Source organism: Panthera leo, chromosome B1 (assembly GCF_018350215.1).
Source record: "Panthera leo isolate Ple1 chromosome B1, P.leo_Ple1_pat1.1, whole genome shotgun sequence".
Classification (NCBI taxonomy): domain Eukaryota; kingdom Metazoa; phylum Chordata; class Mammalia; order Carnivora; family Felidae; genus Panthera; species Panthera leo.
In genome coordinates, this window is record NC_056682.1 from 188,485,222 (window position 1) to 188,510,225 (window position 25,004).

At 40.1% G+C, this 25,004-nt stretch overlaps 1 protein-coding gene across 2 annotated transcripts in view; it reads left to right on the forward strand.

The window, feature by feature from the left end:
- Window positions 1-25,004, forward strand: part of KCNIP4 (potassium voltage-gated channel interacting protein 4) — a 224,710-nt gene that overhangs the window by 174,213 nt on the left and 25,493 nt on the right. The window contains exons 2-3 of one of the 2 annotated variants that reach the window (XM_042934053.1): window positions 10,454-10,477; window positions 16,902-16,971. In XM_042934053.1, the coding sequence (XP_042789987.1) occupies window positions 10,454-10,477; window positions 16,902-16,971 (94 nt within the window). The remainder of the gene's footprint in view (window positions 1-10,453; window positions 10,478-16,901; window positions 16,972-25,004) is intronic. The other variant, XM_042934052.1, reaches the window with a different exon arrangement.

Genomic DNA, 25,004 nt, shown 5'->3' on the forward strand with positions numbered 1-25,004 from the left:
CTATTGCAACCTCATTAGCACTTATAATAGTATCAAGATCCACCCTAATCAGCATTCCATGTACAAGTATGAATTGTAGACATTATCATCATCATTATTATTAATTATTGTCAAAAGCAAAGAAAGATGCAGAAGTAACTCCTACTTACAAAGTAATAATCCTCAATTATTTACATTGTAATCTATGCAATGTGAGTTTATTCTGTGTTTGTTTCTTTTCTTTTTTTTTTTTTTTTTTTTTTTTTTCCAGTTTTTGGAGATGGGAGCAAGAGACTTTAATCCTCAGCTATGCTGAAACTCTTGTTCAGGTGAAATAAATCTACCCACACACAAAGAACATAGTAGCTGATCAGTGGAAAACCTCCACCAGGACAAGACCATATCTGGTTTTTCTTTCCTGTTTGTTCAGTTTATAGCAGAAAGCCTGGTACAGAATAGATGTTAAAGAATGATGCATTGTAGAAATACCACACCAGAGTTAGAATTCAGCTCTGGTAGGACAAAAAGAAAACAGAGCAATATTGATTGTGTAGAATGTGACTTGCCCTTTTGCTGGGGACTTTGCAAAAAGGACCACTTAATTCTCTCCAGATGCCTATAAAACAGTATATTACCTCTATTACATGAATGGTAAAGAACTCGATTCTTAACATATCTAGCAGGCCTGGGATTAACTAACTGGCTCTGAGACTATCACTCCCGGACATTTGCCATCTCTTCAGTCCTTGAAGTTTCGCCCGGTTTTGCACATGCCCTTGATCTCTCCCCCAGCTCTTGCTAACTCCTTCTCATCCTTCAGGTCTCTGCTTAAAAGTCACTTACGCCTGACGTCCTCAGGGAGGTCTTCCCTGTAACCCTTCCTGGATTAGATTTGTCTCCCACACTTCCTCTGGAAACCTCATCACTACCCTAGCTAAGTGATTATCTGTGCAGCTCCTTGATTTATGCATGCCTTCTCTGATGGATTCCAAACACCCCAGAGAGCTTCATCTGTCCTGGTGATTGTTTTATCCCCAACACTTACTACACTCTCTGACATGTATTTCCAAAAATATTTGATGAATAAATGAATGATGGGAAAACTCAGGCTTGCAGAAGTTAAGCAACCTCTTCTTAGTCCCCAAAGTAGTGATTTGAGTAGATTTTAAGCCAGGGGCTATCAAATTCCAACGGTTACAATTTAGAACAATAAAAAACTAAGAAAAAGGAAGATGGGTTTAAGATTATAAAAACCCTCTGAGAGTAAATAAACAGAAGGCATCTGATAAGGATAAATACAATATTCTCCATTAAGGGAAAAAATAACAAATCTGAACAGGTTCATAGTGATCACCCCACCATTACAGAAATCATGCTCATCAGAATTAATGCCAGCTATTGCACTAAACATTGTATATGGGTTATCTTTATTCAAAACTCATAATAATCCCAAGATAGGTATCATCATTATTTCTGTTGTAAAGATTTAAAACTTTCCCCAGTAATATAGCCAAGCAAACCCAAGCAGTCTGACCTCAGAACCCACATGCACTTAACAGCAAATTTATTCGAATTTCAGACTTGGAATTTTTGTTGTCTTGCTTATTTATTTGCTTCCTTAGACCTACAACCTACAGATCTTTGATGACTAAAATTAAGGGTGACTCAACTTCCAAAAAAGAGATTGCAATTTTATTCCAACTGTAATATCCAGAATGGAGGAGATTAATAGTCTCTAGGCCCCTTTCCCTGAAAGAGTTAATGTTTATATATATATTCCTAATTTTGGAACAGGAGCTCACAGTCACCTTTCATAAAGGGCAAATAGCTTTCTGGAAAGAAATCTATCCAGACTTGCACCAAGTTTAGGGGAAGAACTCTCAGAGCATGAACTAGAAATCAGGTTTCCAGCTATCATGGAAGACACTGCTGCCCCCTTGTGTTTCCATATTGTAATAAAACATGCAGAACCTTTGAAACCCACTGACTGAATGGCACATCATCTGAGCTCCGGAGACCCCTTTGAAACACTCTGGGCAGCTGCCCCACAGTAACCAGCACCCAGGTCTCCTTCTGGGCCACTTCGCCCACAACAGGGAGCCTAGAAGCATTGCAGGTCGTGGCAGGGCTGTCCTCCCAGGCAGTGACCCTTTCTAATTGTCCCCTTTAGAGAAGAACCTCTGAAGAATCACAAGAGGCAAAGAAGGGTAAAACTTCTTATGTATTTGCAGCAAACAGAATTTAATTACACAGAGTAAATATTCCTCTGACTTGTAGCCAAGCTTCAGAGACTCAGGGCTGCTCCTGGAACCTGTAGCTTGCTAAGATGCAAATACCTGAGAGAAGGACAAAAATTTCCTTTCTTGGAATTAGTAATAAGAAAGTAGAGGTAAAGAAATATACGATAAAATATGTTTAAAGCTGGGATTGACCGTGTGCTATACCTTGCTCAGGAAATCAAATAGAATGGCTATCCTGTGTCTCCTCACCTGTGACATTTGAATTAATTCATGAAAAGTAGTTTGATTTTTCATGCTGTTTTGCCCTCGTGGGTTTTAATATGACACTTATTTGGGTGAATATTTGCATAATGCCTTACTTCTCCATAGACGGTAAGCTCCAAATGGGTGGAGACTATACCGGCTACTTTAGGAATATTTGTTGAATAAATGATTGATTATGTTTCTTTTTTGAGTGCGAATAAATAGATTTGAAAAATATGGATAAAAGTTCCCCATGAGTTTATTTTTCTTTTCTATCATTACACTTGCCTTTCACAGAGGCAGCTTAGTAAGATACAAAGGCTTTATAGTCAAACACCAGTTCAAATCCCAGTCCCAGGGCTGAATATCTGCCTAACCTTATGGAAGTTGCTTAAACCTCTCTGAACTCATTTCTTTCAGACCATGTAAGAAAATGTCTACTTCCTTTAGTTGTTATGAGGACTTAATGAGAACACACATCTACTATACAACCTGGCTCAGTGCCCAGCAGACCGAGGGTGATTGTGAAAGGCTGCTTTTGTTCATCTTGCAAACTCGGCAGTGTCTCAAAGCTGAATATATCTTAAAACAGGTTTTTCTAAAATCTAGACTAGACAAATCTAATCAACAGCACATGCACACATACACACACGTCTATGCAATCTCTAGATTACACTTCTTTGTCCCGTCGAACTTCTACCAAATTTGCCAGCCAACAATAAAGTGCATTTTCATTTTCATTTTCCCATTCTGTAAACAGATATAATAAAATGACAACAGTGTCATTACTTATGTTAGCTTGTTTTTGACAAGTAACTGCAAACCAATACAGCAAAATGGTTTACACAATGAGGAAAATGTGTGATCTCACAAAGGAAGTCAAGAGATGATAGGCATTATGAAATCATCAAAGAGCCAGAATCTAGCCAATTTGGTAGGTGAGGACAATGAGACTAAGACTGTTGCAAAGCTCCAGAAAATCCATCCTCTTACAACCATACATATCCGTCTCTATGTTTACATGTATGTCACCATCTTAGTTTTTTATTCTTTCCAGTTGAAACATTGCACATTTCTTTTAAGTAGAATTTTCTTTTATTCAGTTGTGTTTCTTTTTTCAATATCATTAGGCTGATGTCATGCCAATTTGAAAGTGATCTAATCAATTCATAAAATCTGCATAATGACCTTGGTGATACAGAGCAGAAATAAATAAGGGCAGGGCACCCCCTCAGCAGATGGAATGTTATTCACAACATTCATAAAAAGAATATTCAATTTTGCAGTCACTGCTGGTCCTCTACACTGCTAAATACAGCCTACACAGGGTAGATTCCTTTCCAGTGTTGTCAAACCAGGGTTCCAAGTAGTGAGTTCTCCTGTAGAAAAGACTGTTAGGCAGAAACTGCTGTGAAACCACATTGACAAGAAGCAGACTGTGGTTGGCAGACCTCTAAAGATGGCCCTGCTCATGATACCTGTCTCCTGGTTATTCAACTAAACACTAAGCAAGTTATTGCCCTGAAGAGATTTTACAGGTGTAATTAAGATCCCCTATCAGTTGAACTTAAGATACAGAGATGATCCTTGTGGGTCTGATCTATTCACATGAGCCCCTTTCAAAGATAAGGGAAATTTGAACTCAGGAGAAAGAAGCCAAGCAAGTCACCCAGCGAATAGCTCACAAGATAAAGGGGACCTCAGTCCTACAACCCGAAGAAACAGAATTCTGCCAACAATCTGTATGGGCTGAGAGGACCCCCCCGCAAGGCCCAGAGGAGAACCAGGCAGCCGACATGTGGAGCATGAGACCCTGAGTAAAGAACACAGCTGAGCCACGACAGACTCTTGTCCCACACAACTGAGATCATAAACATGTGTTGTTTTAAGTCACTAAGTTTCTGGAAATTTTCATACAGCAATAGAAAACTAATACTCAGGACTTCTCCCCATGCACTGTCATCTCCTCCCCCACAATGGTTTTAGATACCTGCAGAACTTAACTGTGTCAGAATTGACAAAATGAGCCTTGCCCAAAGGAACTCTCTCTTTGCATGTAATTGAGGAAATCCTTTTCTGAAGACTCCTAAATCAAATAACTTCATGCATTCTAATAAACGTTTAAAACTTGGGCCTGATCCCAGAAAGGCTTTTCTTGCAAAATTTGGGCAACTTAATTTTTGCAAAATGAGCATAAGTGACTTCGGGAATGTTAAAAGATACCAATATTTGCAGTTTCTAGAGTAGTGCTAGGATCTTTATATACACAATGCCAATGAGTTATCATTTCCTCACTATAAGATTCTATTACTTTCTACATTTCATTGACTGAGACTTAGAGCCTGGGATATTTCAGTGAAATCTTTGTTAGCAGAATTGGAACTTGAGCTGTTTTGTTTGTTTGTTTGGGTTTTTTGTTTTGTTTTGTTTTGTTTTAAACTGTAAATCTGTCTTTTCCCTCTTCCTTATACTTAGAGAAGAGAGTTTGAGGTGTGGAGAAAATTTGCCTTGTGCCTGGGATTTCTCCTTCACCCTGGATGACTGGAACATCACTGGGCTCAGAATGTACCTATATCCTTATGCTCAAGTAGCTGAATTGAATCTCTTTTTTTATATATATATATATATATATTTTTTTTTTTATTTCTGAGAGAGAGAGAGAGAGAGAGAGACTCAGCGTGAGCAAGGGAAGGGCAGAGAAAGAGGAAGACACAGAATCTGAAGCAGGCTCCAGGTTCTGAGCTGTCAGCACAGAGCCCAACACGGGGCTTGAACTCGTGAACCACAAGATCATGACCTGAGCAGAAGTCGGACGCTTAACTGACTAAGCCACCCAGTCATCCCCTGAATTGAATCTTTGCTCTCACCCAGCACTTATCTCTTTTCCAGCATTATGGAGAGAAGTCTTTCTCCACCTTTTTTTTTTTTCTGATATGAAATTTATATTTAACCCAAAGAGTGTATTCGGAGACTACAGAAGGTTCTTAATGCAAATTTTGAAAGCAGCAAAATATACCCATCATGTTGGTTGTATCCTAATGTTTTTTTTCTTTTTTTATACAGTGTCTATTTTAATTTTCAGTTGTTTTTTTACATGTGATGTCAGTATTTCTTAGAGGTCATTTTACAGGTGAGGAAACTTCGATTGGGAGAAAATAAATGACACTAGAACAGAAATTTAAAACCAGTGCTAGTTCTTAGTGATCAACTTTTATCAACTGAAGGGCCAACCTATTATTTTAAGTGAGCTTTTTGCAGCCCGATGGTTGACTACGGTAAGGATTTTACAATTCTTGTTGAAATAAGTTTGGTGTTTTTTTTTCCCTGACCCTAGTGGTCTCCTCTTAATTTCTGTGAACATGTTTATGATAAGCAGTAATGAGGGTTGGGCAGTGGAAACAAGATTTTGATCTCAAAAATTCTTCGTAACCATTTAATTGTCCATAGTGGTGGTTACAGACGGATGTGTGTATAAAAGAAAGAGATGACTTCGCGTAACACAGCACAAGACATCAAAAGTGTTCCTCAGCAAACCGGATACAGAAGAACAGGCAAATTACAGGGGACAAAATGTTGGGGAGTGCATGGGGTTCCAAAAATTTGCACTCAAGTTTTTCAAGGAAACTCCCAGAGCAAATTTATTTTCTAATTTCTTAAAAGCTAAGAGCTAGTTGAGGGGCAGCTAGCAGGATGAGTCAGTAGAGCATGGGATTCCTGATCTTTGGGTCATGAGTTTAAGCCCTACTTTGGGCATAGAGCCTACTTAAAGAAAAAAACTAGGAGCTGGTTGAGTGTTTATCCATTCCAGGTAAACATTTTTAATATTCTCTGTTCTAAACATTGCTGGGTTGTATAAAGATCAATCCTTGCCTCCAGGGTATTTACCAAGTCTCAGGGGAACAGAGAATTCCACATATAGAATCTGGGGCTACCAACAGTACAAGTCATGACATAACACCATTTAAATTTTGAAATTCCCCTATCATTGTGAAATGCCAGGGCATGTTTAAATTGTCATGCTACTCAGAGAATGACTTTTCAGAGCAACCCCATTCCTAATGAGGGAAGTGGGGAGTGAAATTTAATTTTTTTAATTTTTTTAAGGTTTATTAATTTTCGAGAAAGAGAGAGAGAGAGAGAGAGAGAGAGAGAAAGACTGGCAGGGGAGGAGCAGAGAGAGAGGAGACACAGAATCCAAAGCAGGCTCCAGGCTCTGAGCTGTAAGCACAAAACCCAACACCGTGGGCTTGAACCCACGAACCATGAGATCATGACCTGAGACGAAGTTGGATGCTTGACTGAGCCACTCAGACGCCCCGGGAGTGGAATTTAATTTAAAAGAACGTATGCTTTCCCATTTGGATTAGGAATTAAACAGGGCACAATAATATGTAAAGAGTCATGCTTTCCTATTGCCGATCGCTGAAAATGAAATGTTCCATCCTTCATACTTATTGTATCAGTGAGTTCATTCTGTCTTGTGAAAGTAATCCCTACGGGAGGTGGTGTGGTGTTTTCTTTCAACAGTTTAGTCAACTAATCAATGGGAAATCCGAAAGAAAATCTCAAAGGATAAACAGTTTTCTTGGCTATGAAACAATTATGCTATAACTCAGCTTGAGATGTTCACATCTTGAAAATGAAGAAAATAAAAAGCTAGTATATCATTCCCAAATGTTATGATATATCTGTAGCATAGAACACAGCTGGACAAAAATACACTTGTTAAAGCATCCTCTGTAAGGAGTCTTCTTATCTGATTTGGGAGCACTGCAGGCACCAGAATCTTAACTCTAATAGAGTCCATGTGGTAAACATAGTGGTCATTTGAAAGTAGTTTTAAATTATGACTTTGTAAAATAGCAAATAATTAGTAAACTGTTGGATTCATACTCAAAATAAAAACTTCATAGTTTATTATTAAATTCACTTAGGTATAAACAAGTATATACACGTAAGTTCTCAGATAAATTTCAAATACCTCCTCACCATGTAACCAATAAAATTATTTAGCTATTATGGAAAAGGGAAGAATGACTTTTCTGTCCTCTCCTCGTGTATCAGTCAGAATATTATTTAGTAACAGAATCGCAGTGACTACAAATGTTAAAAGATGTACTTCTCATTCATTCTCCATGTTCATCTCTGCTCAGCAAGGGTATTTTGCTCATAGATGTCCTTTAAGGACTTTTGTTAATGGAGCAGCCACCATCTTGCACATGATTGCCAAGGCAGAAAGAAAAGAGAGCTCTGGCACGTCTGGCATCTGCAATTATACGCTGTTTCCCAAAAGTGATGTGTCTAAAATGGTCTGATCACAATTCTGATGTGATCAGGAATTGATCAGGAATTCCCCTATGGGAGACTCCCCACACTACCAGGCAATTCTCCAACACCATCTTGGTGTTCTACAATCCAACTTAATTCGAACAGCCAGGCAGAAGAGATGCATAGGACAGTTTCCATGCCAGCTCCAAGCATGCCACTCTCCCCAAATCTCCATATGCTCACTAACCCAGTTCTCTGATCTTTGTCCTTTGGGGGTTTTATGGAGGCTTCGTTACATAGGCACAATTGAAAAAATCATTGGTCATTGGTGATTATACCCAACCTTTAGCCCCTCTTCCTTCCCCAGATGTCAGACATGTGGAAGTGAAAGTTCCAACCTTCTAATCATATGGCTGGCTCCCAGGGCAACCAGCCCCCATTGTCAGGTGGGGTCCAGAAGTCACCTCATTAACATAACAGGAGAGACTTTTATCTCTCTCAACCTAGGAAAATCCAATGGTTTTAGCAGCTCTGTGCCAGGGACAAAGACCAAATATATATTTCTTATTATAAATTACAATATCACAGTGTCACTTCTCCTTTCCATTCATTGGACAGAATGTGTCATGTGGTCCCACCCAACCATTAGGGGCCCATCAAATGCAATCTTTCCACATGTTCCGAAGCAGGAAGAACTTGTTGATCAATCGCCCTGGAGTCTACCACACATGAAATCCTGTCCGCCTTGCCTTACCTGCTTCAGCTGTTCCCTTTCTGTGTATCTCCTGAGTTGTCGCCCCGAATCCTTCTATGCGTCCCGATGCTTGCTGGTCTCTGCTTCTGACCTTACACACAGTCACGTTAAGTGTGGTAACAGGAAGTGTACTGCTTAAGAAGGTAACTTCCTCTAAGAAGTGCCAACTTAACTGCCAGCTCTCCTTACCAGAGGAATGAATGGATGGAGACTCACCTGATTTGGGTAGTGATACGAGCCCTCCTCTTTCTTTGCTCTGATCTGAGTGTCCGGTGTCCAGCCTTTGTGTTCTGTTTGTGTAATTCTGTCCACAGTCTGCCGATGCTACTTCTCAAACTGGTGTCAGTCGACTTCCTCTGGAGAATAACTGAAAGAACAGCTGTCGGAAAAAACAAGGATGCCATGACATTTCTGTTGGTAGAAACTGAGGATTTTCAGTGGAAGCACCTCACAGCCGCCACCAACTATACTCTACTTAGCAGCAGAAGTAGTTGTGAGAGTTGATGAAACATATGGATGCTTAGGGGCGCCTGGGTGGCTCAGTCGGTTAAGCATTTGACTTCGGCTCAGGTCATGATCTCACAGTCAGTGAGTTAAAGCCCCATGTCGGGCTCTGTGCTGACAGCTGGGAGCCTGGAGCCTGCTTCAGATTCTGTGTCTTCCTCTCTCTCTGCCCCTCCCCTGCTCGTACTCTGCCTCTCAAAATAAATACACGTTTTTTTTAAATTTTTAAAAAGAAAATAATTCCTTTAGCAATTTCCTATCCATGCATGGATCTCTTTCCAAATCACCGTTCCCAACATGTTTCATGGACTGCTGTATTTCTAACGTACTCGTCTAAGTATGTCTAGGGGCAACTTTTCTCTAAATCAATGAATAAAAGTTCGCTGGGGTTCTACTAACATTTATTTCCAATATAATGGCCTTTATTCTTCTCAGCTGTCATCTACAGTTGCAGTATTTCCCTGCCCTTGAGGGTGAACCCTGATGATATTGGAGTTGGTTCAATTTATAGTGCTAGGGGAGGAAACATAACTCATATTTGCTGTAAGCTCGTTGCATTACATTTTTTAAATTTTTGTAATGTTTATTTAGTTTTGAGAGGCAGAGCACAAGCAGGTGAGGGGCCGAGATAGAGGGAGACACAGAATCCAAAGCAGGCTCCTGGCTCGGAGCTGTCAGCACAGAGCCCGACGCGGGGCTCGAGCCCACAAACTGTGAGATCATGACCTGGGCTGAAGTCGGACGCTTAACCAACCGAGCCACCCAGGAGCCCCTATAGGCTCATTGCATTATGTCAGACCTGAACTATACTAGGTTCAGCTACTTTGATGAATACCAGTTAACTCTGGTATCTCTGCACTGATGCTACACTGACTGTGTGTAATGGAGTTCTGCTTACCAAGTTTGAGATTGTTACTACCATACTCACGACTCCTATTTAATGAGCAAATATACAAAGAGAGCGTTAAGATAATCACAGAACATACAGTATCTTATTAATTCTCTTAACAGCACACTGATGTCAATCGTTATCCCCATATTAGAGGGGAGGGCAATGAGACACAGACTAAACCATTTATCCGAAGCTATATAGCTTTGCAGTGGCAGAATAGGGGTTCAATCCAGTTATACTTAAGTTCAGAGCCCAGAAGCACAAGCATTTCACTAGATTATTCTAAATACTGCCAGGCAGAACATGCCAGCTATTGTTTGGACATGAAGGGGTTTCTGAAATCCATGCAGGAGCCTAGACCTCAGGAAACCCAGACGCAAGAAGGCCCAGCAGCCCGCCGTGTGCCAACAGGCAATTCCTATAACCTCAGCCTCATCTCCTCACATTTAAAATGAAGCCATTGAGGGGCGCCTGGGTGGCTCAGTCGGTTAAGCGTCTGACTCTGGCTCAGGTCGTGATCTCACGGTTCATGAGTTGGAGGCTTGTGTCAGGTTCTATGCTGACAGCTCAGAGCCTGGAGCCTGCCTCGGATTCTGTGTCTCCCTCTCTCTCTCTGGCCCTCCCCTGCTCACACTCTGTCTCTCCTTCTCTCTCAAAAATAAATAAACATTAAAAAAAATAATAATAAAATGAAATCACTGAACTGGGTTTTCTCTAAAGTTGCCTAAACATTCACGTTTCTGGATTCTGATCAAGAGACTAATCTGCCATTTTCTAATGGTCACTTTGTATTGAAGGGTGTTTGCTTATCTGAAAAATGGAGGTATGCTAGCATCTATCGACATAAAGCATTTAATACAATGCTTGGAACATAGAAAGTGCTCGGACGTATTTGCTTATCATCATCACCATCATCATCATGTTAATTGTTATCAAAACCACTACTTCATTAGCATTGACGTTAGCAGTAGCAAAATATTCATCATACATTTGCAACTGATTTGGGCCCTCACGTGTATCAGGACACTATCCAAAGGAATTGAAATGGATCATCAAGGAATGCATCTGGAAGGCCCCAAAAGGCAAGTGTCTTTTCACCAGCTGACAAATGTATGGCAGTTATGTGCTAAGAAAATCTCAATCTACATTTATTGCATACTGATCATATCATAGTGAAGGGTTTAAGGAGCAATAAAGGAACATCTCGCTGGTCATAGCAGATTAATGTGGCAGCCAGAAACTGCCGGGAAACTCTAGCTCCTTGACACTTGATGAAGTAGTTCATTTAACCTGTCCTAAACACTGGAACTTTTTCCAGAGCACTTTAGTGTCTAGCCATTCATAATTAGAGTAACTTGTATATGGTGAGGAGGAAGGTATACAGACCCTTGTTGGACTAAAGGCAATGATTTCTCAAAAAAAGAGAAACACAACCTTTGCCACAAATCAAACAAAGTGTAATTCACTATATACGTGTGTGTGTATATGTGTGTGTATGTGCGTGTGTACATGTGTGTATATATATATATATATATATATTTGTAACCAATATCCCCAGTTTTGAATATATATATATATATATTTGTAACCAATATCCCCAGTTTTGATTGAATGGCTTCCTTTTACATGGTATTGCCTTCAACACAACCATGATAGGTGGTCTCTGGGAACAGAAACCACTGTGCGTCTTCCCAAAGTAAGTTGTTTACATGGATGGCTCACCAGAAGGCCATTTCTTAAATCCTGGTAGAAAAAAAAAGATAATAATCCAGAAGGCAAGACAACATCACAATTAAAGGTTAGGGAAGTATGAGTTTGATTCCACTGAACTTTAAATTCTATAAGAGCAAAACTGGAACTTTTTTAAACTCCTCAGTGCCTAAAACAGTGCCTGAGGCATAGAATGTTCTAAATAACTATTTGTTGAAAGAATTAACCAATGGATGAGTCTGTAAAACTGTGACTCCAACAAGTTACTTAACTGTTATTTCTCAACTTTCACTTTCCTCATCTCTAATCACCACCTTTCAGGGTTAGTGAAAATGTTAGAAGAAATAATGTATGTAAGAAGGCATTGAATATGTGCTCGATACATAGTTATGACTGCAGTAATGTGGTTCAGCAGATTGCCATTAAAGCATCCTCATCGGGGCGCCTGGGTGGCTCAGTGGGTTGAGCGTCCCATCTTCGACTCAGGTCATGATCTCACAGCTCATGAGTTCAAGCCCCACGGCAGGCTCTGTGCTGACAGCCCAGAGCCTGGAGCCTGCTTGAATTCTGTGTCTCCCTTGCTCTCTCTGCCCCTCGCTGCCCTGTGCTCTGTCTCTGTCTCTCAAAAATAAATACACGTTAAAAACAATGAAAAATTATAATAAAAAAACCATTAATTTAAAAAAATGCATCCTCATCTGCACAAAAAACACACACATCCCTTTGTCCCTCAGAGGGATCTGTATAAATGCCTGATGTCCACTGGTATTTTCCAGAATGATGATTAGATTCACAAGGGAAGCAAATCATTGCTATTTGTCGTGGGATTTGGAGCATGTCAAATCCCCATGTGATTCTGGTCAGCAGCCTGTCTAGATGTGAAGCTTTCTCCTAAACCAGCAGTGGTGGTATATATTGATGCAGTCTTTCCGGAAAGCAATATGGCTGTTCATATGAAGAGCCTTAAAATGGTTTAAACCTTTTGGTCTCATGATTCTCCTTCTGGATTATTCATAAAAAAAGAACTATAGGTGCAATCAGATGTATGTGCTAAAATATTAATTACATCATTATTCCTATATAGTCCCCCAATGCTAAAATCCCCTCAATATCCAACAATATGGGAAATTCGGTGGACACATAATTACGCAGCCATTAAAAATAATGACACGGAAAATGTTCCGGATGTTTTGTTAAGTTAAAAAAATAATAAGATTCAAAGTATATTCTTGTATTGTCCCAATTTTATTTGTGTGGCGTATTAATATATATGTAGATAAATGACCAAAATAGCTTTACAGTGGTATAATTATGGGCAATTTTTATTTTATTTCCTTATTTTTTTCTGTGGACAGCACGTTTTGACAGAATAATCATTTTTTAAAGTTTATTTATTTATTTTGAGAGAGAGCAGGGGTTGGGGGCAGGGAGAGAGGAAAGAGAGAGAATCCCAAGGAGGCTATGCACTGTCAGTGCAGAGCCTGATTTGGGGCTCAATCTCACCAATCGTGAGATCATGACCCGAGGTGAAATCAAGAATCAGGTGCTTAACCGACTGAGTCACCCAGGTGCCCCATGGAGCATCTTTCAAATAAGCTTCTGAGACAAACACTGCTAACCATTCACCAAATCTGTGAATGGGCACGTGAGATTTGTCTCGTTGTTTGGGGTAGACATTAAATGATTTCTAACAAAATGAGAGTGGAAATTATGCGTAGCACTCTGCACTTAGAGACCTAGTCCATAAACACTTCCCACAGACACTCCTCAATGATCGTTTTCTCTTTCTGGATGAGAAAATCACAGATTTTAGAAGCCACATGAAGATGGCCAAGATTCCATTAGTCTCTGTCCCTTAAAGATTCTGGAGAGAACCATCAAGTTAGATGGTTAGATGATCAAGAAATACACCACATTCTTTTAAACTTGTTATATTTGGGGGCTTGTTTGCCACAAGAGTTAACCTACTAATATAGCTGCATTGTTGATCATATATATTTAGTTGTATACACCGCCTGATCAAATTTATTCTTGATGGAGAGGTGGAGATACTACTTCTGTGCAGAAACCATTCCACAAAAGAGATGAGGGAAAAGTTAGAGAATAGATCGTTTACACATTTTGTAAATCACTAGGGCCCTATAGAAGTTAGTTGATCATTCTCACCTGAAAGTCGTAAAATGCATTGCTTTTCCATAAGAACTCTTTAAAACAAATACAAGATCCTGACTCTGTGGATTTCCTTTTATCTCTTTTGTCTTTTTTTTTTTTTTTTTTTGATGTAGGCCCCATGAAGGCAAGACCTTTGACTTGTTTATACTGCTGCTTCCCCAATTCCTTGAGAACTGTGAGAATAATCAGCATACAATATGTATTGGTTAAAGATGTAAATTAATGTAATGAATGCAAGATGGGTAAAGACAAATTCACCTGGTGAGAATGACCACCCAAAAACTTGGCCAAGAGCTTTCAGAGGGCGGAGAGGGTTTTATCTGACTTATTCGTGTGATGGAACATAAAACAAATAATCTGAGACAGCCAATTTCTAAATTTGATTTCATGTTATAAGATATATCTACCGAATGCATCTAGCGATCAAAGGCAGCTGACAAGTTTGCTGAGGGCAGATGGCCCTTTACTTTCCATCTTCATCTCTTGCAAGAGTCTACCTCCCAGGTAGGTTTCTAGCTGGACCTTCCACAAGTTGGCCACCTGGTGGCACAGCCAACTATTTGCTCTCTTACCACCCCAAGCAGATGGCTCAGAGTTAAACAGACAACAAAAGACAAGTTCCATGTGTGAGAGGACCCGACTGCAAGGTGCTTACTCTTAAAATTGGTTCTGTTGCTGCCAACTGAAAGTCATTGAATCAAAACTTTTGAGTGATTAGCTAGATACACGCCATTTTCTTTTTCCTTTTGTAGTTGTAGCCGTTGATTGTTCATTCATTTATATCTTAGTTGGGATCCTCTAGAGAAGCTGAAGCAAGGGATGTGTATGTCAACAGTAAGAGATTTATTTCAAGTAATTGGCCCACATGATTGTGGTGGTTTAGCCAGTTCAGAATCTGATGGTGGAGGCAGACAAGCTGGAGGCTCAGGAAAAAGTTGTAGTTTGAGTCCAAAGGCAGTCTGCCATAGAACCTAGAAAAGCCAAAGTTGCAAATCAGGTCAGAAAGCAGTGTGCTGAAGGATTCCCTTTTGCTCAGAAGAGATTAGATTTTCTTCTTCTTCTTCCTATTAAGTTATTTATTTATTTATTTATTTATTTATTTTGAGAGAAAGAGTAGGGAGGAGCAGAGAGAGAAGAAGAGAGCCCCAGATGTGGGTCTCAAACTCATGAACCATGAAATCATGACCTGAGCCAAAATCAAGAGTTGGATGCTCAACCAGCTGAGCCACCCAGGCATTCCAACTTTCTTCTATTTAGGCCTTCAGCTGATTATATGGGGCCCACCCAGATTATGGAGGACAATCTGCTTCACTCAAAGTTTGCTGATCTAACTGTAAATCTTACCCAAAATTCCCTCACAGAAATAACCAGAATAATGTTTGACCAAATACTTGGTCATCATGACCCAGACAAGTTGACACATAAAATTAACTGTAATAGTTCACTTCTCTTCTCATTCATTTTTGATTGTCTTTTCTTTGCTCAAATCCTCTTAGGTCCTTGGGGGTGATTATTTTTAGAAGGGTCATCTAATCCCAAATCTTGTGGGAAAATCAGGAAAATCTCAAGCCCTCATTCCAGCTCCCCTATCGGCTAGCTGATTAAAAGGGAACTTGACCACAGAACCTCCAGTTCTGCTTCATTGAATGTAGATACCTAAGTTATAGGTTTATTTTAACGTTCAAATGGGAGAAATATGCATTGACAAGCTCTGTAAACACAAGTTCACATTGAAACCATTATTTTAAATTGTGTTCATATATCAAAGGCCCTACCTTTCAAACCAATGAATGAGAGAAAATAGAAAACTTCTCATGTAAAACACATTACAGCTGTAACTGGCTCATTGGAATAAAGAAAGATCAAGTTAATAAATCAAGTTTATTCATGAGGGGACAGTGATTTTAAGGGTTAAGAGAAGCTTTAAAACCACATCAGATGATTTTTGAGGATCCCAGGAACAATGTCAAATTTAAAGTACATGGAATATTCCGTGTAAAGGCAGGGAAGTTAGCACACCTCTGATGCTCCCCCGTGAATCCTGGGGAGAGCCAGGCAGCATAGGAGCACCATGAGTCCAAAAGCAAGGGAGCTCAGATAATACGGGACTGTCCATGAGAAACTGCTCAAAAAGATGGGACAGAGCTTCTCACTTCCACACATTCAATGTACAATTAACATCCCACATGTGACGTGATGTCAGATTATCACATGATTGTCAGTGATCGCTGCTCGAGGGGTCGCTACACATCAGATTCCTGACCAGACCATTCTTTAACTCCAGGGAGTAGAAGAAGTTTTGCCCTCGTCTTTGTTTAAGATCTTTATTTAGTCCCCATTTTCAGCACAAACACAGATCTCTTCTAATATTTTAGATTTTAGTTCCTTTTGTAGAAAATGCCTAATCTACCCTGGGAGGGGTAGCCTTTTCCTCTGGTCCCACCAGGTCAGTGATCTGACATTAGTAGAGTTCCCAAGGTCAGTATCCATCAGTCTTGAATAACTCCACCCATGGGTCACAAAAGGGAAATCTTTACATTGAGACCTCTTTTCAGACCCTCCTCTCCAGAAATTAAACATATCTTGAGGTCCTGTCTCACTCAAGGTCATTTGTTACAATCCATGTTATTTTGCACTCCTGAACAAACTGTTGACAGAAATTAGGAACTATTCCTGCTTGGGTCATTTTAGAGCCAATGGAGCACACCATTTTCTCCCTGAACTACAGATTATGTGGGTCCAGCAAATTGCCAGAGGAACACAGCACCAAAATCCAACAAAGAGCATATCAAATCATCTTGCAATCATTGCTCTAGGAAAAACAATGTAATTTTCTCTTACCTTGTTGATAATAAGCATATGTGTTCTTAAAAGCAGCAGTGTGTTCTTTAATGTGTCAGACCAGCTTTAATATTTATAATATGCAAAGATTTTTACATCTGTAATTTTTTTTCATTCTGTGAGAACTGGAACAAAGAGAAATTTATTGTGTCCTTTTATCCTCTGAAAAAAATGGATGGGTGGTTAACTTCCTTGGTGCTGCTTTGCACAGCAAAGCAAGAGAGTTCTGTTTCAAAATGTGCAAAAAATCAGTTTTATGAACACTTTGCTCATATTGCTTCTCTATGACTTTCTTTAGGAATGTCCCAGTGGTGTTGTTAATGAAGAAACCTTCAAAGAGATTTACTCACAGTTCTTTCCACAGGGAGGTAAGTGCAAATGTGGACTTGTTAACATACTCTCCATTAGAATTATGCTTGCAATCTTGAGTATGGTTTAAGCTTTTATGGCATGATTCTACATTTTTAATCGCTATGTAAAAGAGTTAATACACAGCATACGAGTGCGTATAATTTCAAATATATCATAAAAGTGAGCTACTTACAAGTTGTCAAATATCCAGGATTTCACTCTTCAGTTGCACGCAGAAAGGAGTATTACTGTGTGCCTCAGACTATGACTATCAAATGCACAAGCACTTTTGGACTACGATGGCTTGGTCCTAGAAGTGCTGCAAAGCTCTTTAATGTGCATTATAGGTATCATTTGATTCTCTGCACACGGAAAATTAGGACAAATATAATTATCATCCATTTTCACATGTGAAATCTGGGCTTTAGAGCAGCTAAATGGTTTGCTCAGGATCACGCATTCACTAAGTGGCAGGTATGGCTTAGAATCTAGATTTTTCTGTAAACTCACCTAGTGTTCTTTCTGCCCTTTCTCTTTTAGGACCTCTTACTATCACTCTCTCCCTACATCTGAGAAAATTAATATCACTCTAAATAATAGTAATAATGATAACATTGTTGTTGTTATTATCATTATTAGAGAGGGGGGAGGGGCAAAGGGAGAGGGATAGAGAATCCCAAGCAGACTCCACACTCAGTGCAGAGCCTTTGCGGGGATTCATCGCACGACCCGAGGTCATGACCCAAGCCAAGATCAGGAGTTGGATGTTCAACTGACTGAGCCACCCACGCACGCCTCTAAATATTATTTTAAATGGAAAATAAACAAGGAAAGCATAATGATAACACATACGTGTTAGGGATGAGTGGGAAACTATTTGCCATTTGACCTTACAGGTTCTCCTTTGGTCATTCAACAGGAGGCCTAGTCAAACTTGTTACACAGTCTCTTGTGTGCCCAGCTATGTGTTAGGTGCTGGTAATGTAAGAGGAATAAGGTGTGGTACCTGTCCAAAAGAATGTTCTAGTTTAATGGAGCAGATGGGAAATGTTGACGTAAGGTGTACAGGGAAGGTTAGGCTTCAAATCCCAGCATTACAAGAGCACCTTCAGGCACAACCACACCAGCTGATGAACAGGGAGGAAATAGAAAGGAATCTCTCCAGGTAAACCGACCTAGGCTGAAGTAGTTACCATCTGTGAGGCGTCGAACACGTGCCTGACCCTGGCATGCACTGCGCCCACCTCCCAACTCCCCTAGCTGTGGCTCTGCCTTCTTGATAAATGTGGAAACCAACGTGCAGAGAAGTTCATCCATTTCCTTGTCATCATCTTTTATTGCTTCCCGCTTAAAGGAGCTCCATCATCTCACGCCAAGGTAACTGCAATAGTTTCTAAACTAGTCTCTGATTCTGACTCTTTCCGGCTCCCCCAGCAGGGGGGTTTCCTAACATGGCCCGGAGTAATCCTGTTCAGCATAAGCCAGCTCTGGTCACTGCTCTACTCGGAACCTTCCGTCGCATCAGAGCCTAAGCCACAGCCTGTACAGTGGTCCACAAGTTGTAACCCCTGGTCTCCTGCTCCCTCTCTGCCTCATCCTTCATCCCACACCCCTTAAAGGACTCACTATGTGCCAGCCACACTGGCTTCCTTGCTGTCCCCGCAGCACGCCAGTCATGCTGCTGCCTCAGGGTTTTTGAATTTGTTAGTCCCTCTGCCTGGGATTATTTTTCCATCTCAATGTCCCACCACCTTTGCTTTTATTCAAATGCAATCTTCTTGGGGCGCCTGGGTGGCTCAGTTGGTTAAGCATCTGACTTTGGCTCAGGTCATGATCTCCGGGTTCAGGACTTCAAGCCCCACGTGGGGCTCTGTGCTGACAGCTTGGAGCCCGGAGCCTGCTTCAGATTCTGTGTCTCCCTCTCTCTGTGCCCCTCCCCTGCTCATGCTCTGTCTGTCTGCCTGTCTCTCTCTCTCTCTCTCTCTCTCTCTCTCTCAAAAATTAAAAAAAAAAAAAAAATTAAAAAAAAAATCAAATGCAACCTTCTCAGCAAGACTTTCCCTAGCCACCCTATCATAAACCACAACCCCTTAAATTCTCTCCACGCCGGCTTTATGTTTCTCTTTAGCACTCAAGAACACCTAATAATACATATTTTACCTATTTTTGTTGTTGTTTATTGTCTCTTTCCCCACTAGTAAGAGGGACCAAAGGGTTTTGTGTTTTATTTGCTGCCATATCCACGGGTGGTGTGACAGTGACTGACAAGTAATCACCCTTGACACATATAGTATAAATGAGAGAAAACGTGCAGGGATGATGCATGAATGATACATGAATGAATGAATGAATGACGTGCATCTCAAATGGTGGCTGTAACGGGACAACGGAAGAATACTTGCAAAAGGCATTTTGAAAGTATAGAACACTTAATTTTTTTTTTTTTTTTTTTCAACGTTTTTTTTATTTATTTTTGGGACAGAGAGAGACAGAGCATGAACGGGGGAGGGGCAGAGAGAGAGGGAGACACACAGAATTGGAAACAGGCTCCAGGCTCCGAGCCATCAGCCCAGAGCCTGACGCGGGGCTCGAACTCACAGACCGCGAGATCGTGACCTGGCTGAAGTCGGACGCTTAACCGACTGCGCCACCCAGGCGCCCCTAGAACACTTAAATATTAGCTCTTTTCAGACACAAATTAGATTCTCTTTTGGTTTTCGATATTTTAGGGGGTTAAAAACAATTTTACGCATGAATTGTCAAAATAGACATTTTCATTTAAGACGGCCCTTTAAAAAGAATTAAATTAGAATTCTGAGAAAACACAAGGTGACCTGTTATTACATGAATTTGGATCTCTCATCGGGACCAGTCCCCTTACCCCCTCTCATTAGTAACAACCCACAGACAGCTATTGGTCATGGGGCTGGATGCCTAGATTGCAATGGGCCCATTGTCTGCATTAACAAAGAACTCGGAATATCATTTCATTAACATATTTCTAAGTTATTTAAAAACCGTGGAGTTTTTGAAGAAAAATCATGTTTACATTATATCTAAGTGTCTGTCTGCATATTGATGAACAGTAATATCAAAGCACCAAGCACAAAAGGAATTCTTTACTTTTTATTATCTCAAATGAAAGTTATTACATGCTACAAATAGGATAGAGTTCCACATTAAAAATTTATCTTTATTTGAAAAATAGCATTTTGGCATTGGAGAACATCTACTTAAGCACAATCCTTTGCAAATGATTCTTCTTACCAAATCTAAAGGGATTTGAGGAAAAATCACTTTTGCTTTCTTAAAAATTCTTTGATTATTCATGTTAATTGAATGGATAAATCTAAAAGTACCAGCCATTACTGAAGGAAGTGACATATCTTGAAGAATCATGACTTACAATCTAAGAAATTAACACTGCAATGCAAATTATATCTTGCAGCGCGGCTAGAAAAAGGGAAATATCCTGAGGAAGAACATGATCTCTGATGGCAGACAAATTCATGTTATGGCCATGCTCACGGTTCTATAGAGCCATGTATTTTGGTCTAAAAGCAGCAGGTTTCTCCTTATGAGCGCTAACAATGATGGGTCCATAAATCACAACGTCTCACCGTTTCCTCCAGGAAAATACTTTGTCTTATCCACAGAACCTGCTACAATTTGTATTGTGTCAGGCTCTCAGTTTTCTCTACTGCTTAGCCAGATGGCTTTCCAAGCACAACTGGTGTGGTGTTCTGGATGTCGGCACAACTGACCTGAACGGAAGCCACTTGTTTGTGGGGAATAAAGTGGGCCCCCTATAAACCAAGCTGAGAGGAAACGAATGGCTGGTTGGAGCTGTTACTGGTCTTGTTACAGCAATGCCTTTTCGACTCCGTGTACAGTGGAAGCTTTGGGAAGCTCTCGGCTCACGGAGCATTCTAAAAGCTCGTGGAAAGTTCAGTTTCCTGGGCCACTCCTCCTCATGTAGTGGAGATTTTGTACTTACTGTGTCTATACCAGGCACCTGATAGCTATAGAAGGAGCAGATGAATTAGTTCCCGTCTGAAGACTTCAGCCAATAAACATTTATTGAGCAGTCACTGTATACAAGGCTCTTGAGGCACTTAGATGGGTCAAGAGGTATAAAGATTTTTTTTTTTTTTGATAACACCACTCACTGCATATCCTTCTTGTACCTAGGACAATATTTCTAAGAATTTTCAGGGTGATTTACAGAGGCCTTATTAAACAGAAACTACTATTCATGTATACGAAGCTGCCTTACCTCAGTAACAGTGCATGAATCATATATTCAAATGCATTAAACTAATTTTGTACCTTATGCTTGAATTCAAGTGGGAGTAGCGATTTATAGTAGGAAGAAGAAAATCAACCAGATTGATTTCAATCCACAGACCTGGAACATAATAACCAACTGCATTTGTTCAAATTCTCTGAAATGTATGTGCATTGATGGCTTTTTTAATCAAGGGGTTAGTTGGTATTATCAGTGTGGTCTGGAAATAGTTGGGCTAAATTCACTAGACTAAGTTGAGTCCTGGGTTTGTGGATAGACTGAGTCACCACCAAGGCATATGACTCAAATGGTGTATTTCTCCGGGCCTCAGGTTGTTCCTCTGTAAGTTGTAGAACAATACTTTTAAGACATCTATAAAATGTGGAACAAAGGAGTCTTCAGTTTTCTTTCTAGCATCCTTTATTCTTCCTAACATCCTTTGTTTCTCAGAATTCGTGTTGGAATGTCTTGATGTCGTTACCAACTCTAGCATTAACTAACTAGGTGACCATAGCTAAGTTACTAACGGTACCCGTTCCTATTTTCCACCTTTGTTAAATGTAGATAACTACATAGAATCCAGGATACCTTCCTATCCTAAGCATCCCTAAATTTTGTCCCCCAACTATAAAATTTCCACATTTTTTCAACTTCACCAGTAAGATTGTAAAGAAACTGAGGCATTCTCAACGTGTCAAACTCAGTAACTGTTTTTTTGTTGTCTGTAAGGAAACGTGGCCAAAGAAAGCCCATCAGGTCATGTGGAGAGAAGAGAGATCAATGTTATATCTTTTGAGTCCCAAATTGCACTGAAATCTAGAATCGAGGATGCCAGTTATTCACCATCTTAGGAAATATTTACCCAAAAAGAACAATAATAAGGGGCGACTGAGTGGCTCAGTTAAGTGTCTGACTTTTGATTTCGGCTCAGGTCATAATCTCAATGTTCGTGGGATCAGGCCCCGTGTGGGGCTCTGCACTGACAGCACAGTGCCTGCATGGGATTTTCTCTCTCCCTTTCTCTCTGCCTTCCCCTGCTTGCACGCTGTCTTTCAAAATAAAGTAAAAAAAAAAAAAAAAAAAAAAGAACATATTTTTTTAAATCTTAAAAAAAAAATAAGATGAAAGTTGACATGGAAGTTTTTGTGGACAGCGTCCCTTTTCTTCATTCATCCACCTCTGTGCCCAGCCAGATGCTCTCAGTGCCTCAGATCCTTCCTCTTGTCTAGTCAAAGCTCAGAACATCACTCCCCTTCTTCAGAAACTTTCACAATCGCCAAATGCCTGTCAGAAAAAATCCAAACTCCATCAGAAGCTGAAACGCCCTTCATGACACACTTGCTTCTATTGGTCTTTATAGAGTGTGAAGTTGCATCAGATTAGAATGTCAGTCACCTAGACACGCAGTAGAGATTTCACAAGAACACAAGAACTTCTTCAGGTGGAAATGTACTATATCTGTAAAAAAAATTACTCATATTTCTTTCAGGTGGCTTTGAAAGGATAATTATAACAGATACTATTTATTGAACATTTATTATATGCCTGGGACGATTGTAAGCACTTTACATGTGGTATCTCATTTAATCTTTTTATGATGGCCCTTTGAAGTACATACTGGTGTGGTTATTCTGTAGATGAGGAACCTGAGTCCCAGAGAGGTTAAACAACTTTCCCAAAGCCATGCGGTTAATAATTTGGGAGACCTGAAATTCAAACCTGACTTCACTCTGACTTCACTACGGTAGTAACGAGTGCTCTCTGCATGGTATATCTGAGCTGGAAAACCAGCCAAAGTTCATTTAGAGGAACAAGGAGTCCTCTGTACCACATCAGAGCAAACCTCGAGACTATATGTCCCACATGTCAGGCTTTAAAGCTAGAGTGACCCCATTTAAGAAGAAGGCTAATAATTGTACGTTCATGATAGCTTCTTTTTTTAATTAAAAAAAAATTGCCAACATCGTTTGTTTTGAACCATTATTCATGTTGACTTCTGCTTGCTAAGGTAAAGGCATTTACCCTGATTGTCTAAACAGGATACCAGGAGACCTGCTTAATGAAGCTCGTTATAAAATATACAGAACCTCTTTCTCTCTCCCCCGAAAGTAAGTTTAACACACCACCTGTCAACTTATGTCACCATAGGACACTAAATAGTTCAAGAAATCTGTGTCAAAGAACCGTGGAGAGCGAAACAACTTTGCAAATAAAAAATGGGCTGTCAGTTCTTGATAACTCTATCATGGAACTTCCTAGCAATGGCACTAAATTGATTAGAACCAAACCTTTGGTTATAATCCATATTCAAAAGGATTTCTTTCTGCAACTCATCAATACTATGTGAACATCCACTCGAGATACAATGATGGGACATACTATTTAGAACCAATTTTTGGTCCTGGCTTAGTTCATAGAAAACTGTGTTGATGATTCATATGTTCTAAAATAAGTGGTTTTTTGTATTGTGTTTAAAGGTAAGAGGCAAAAGAAAACGCCACCATCATTTTGAGAAACTGAGGCAGTGTACCGTCTACCTTATGAAAGATATGAGCTTCCATAGCATTTACCGCTGGGTGAAGCATTCACGATAAACCATCCATAAGTGGGCCATGGGTGCTTGAGACCTGCTTTTAGAAAAGCAATTTATAAAGGAAAAGGTGAATAGAAATTTTGTTCAAGCCCAGTAAAAATAAAGGTTAGAAGTTATAAAATAGAAAGAGTGGAGATTTTAAACAGAAGATAAAAAAGCTAGAACCAATGAGCTTAAAGGTTACAACTTTTTTTTTAATATAAAAAAGGTTAAGGGAAAAGCTAAAACCATGAGATGAAACATTTAAAATAATCAAGTAAATTTGATCAAGGGTCAAACACAGAAGCACTGAAAAATTAAAACTGCACTAAGAAAAGAAAACAGTAAGAAAAAATATAATTTTACCAAGAAAAGCAGAAAGCTCTGAAGGGAGACAACAGAGAAAAAGTAGAAGGGGAAGAAGGAAAAATTAGAGGGAAAACCCACTAGAAGCAAGCTAAGTGGAAACGCTGGATTTCAGAGTACTTCAGAGTTGTCAGGCAGCCTTGTGAGGTGCTGGGGGGACTGACTGTCCCAGAGCCGTGAATCCCACCCAGGGCCCAGGGACCCTCAGAACCACTCACTCCCACGGTGGCCACAGAAACTGCCCGGTTCATCAGGCCACTTCACTGGCCATGGGTTAGCCTGATTTTCCAGTCAGAAGGACTCAGTTGTGTCTCACGTTGCTCCTTAATCGACTGTGTGATGTAGGTGAGTTTCTCAACCTCTCTGAGTCCCCGTCTTTATCTGAGTTGTAAAACTGATGACACATTCACAATAACAACACTAAAAATACCAACTCACATGCGTCTCACTATTAGTATCTTTATTATTTTACTTGTAGACGTAGCCCCTGACGATCACTTAATTTTCAGACGCATCTCCCTTAGCCCTCACACCGCCTACTCATCTTAGTGCCGGGAATACACCCAAGACTCCCATATGTTCAGAGCATTTCCAGCCAGAAACTTACAGAGAATGTGTATCATCAATGCCCTGGGTTGTGGAGAGCTGACTCCCATGAATCTCAAATCACAATCCGCTACTGGAAGAAGGTGGGCAGCTGGGAAGAAAGCACAAGTAGAGGAGACAGAGCAAATTTTTCCAAATAGAAGGAGCCTTGGGCATGCTAGGCCAGTCTTCTGTAGGATATTGAAGTGCTTGCTGCATTAACGATACTCCCTTTTCAA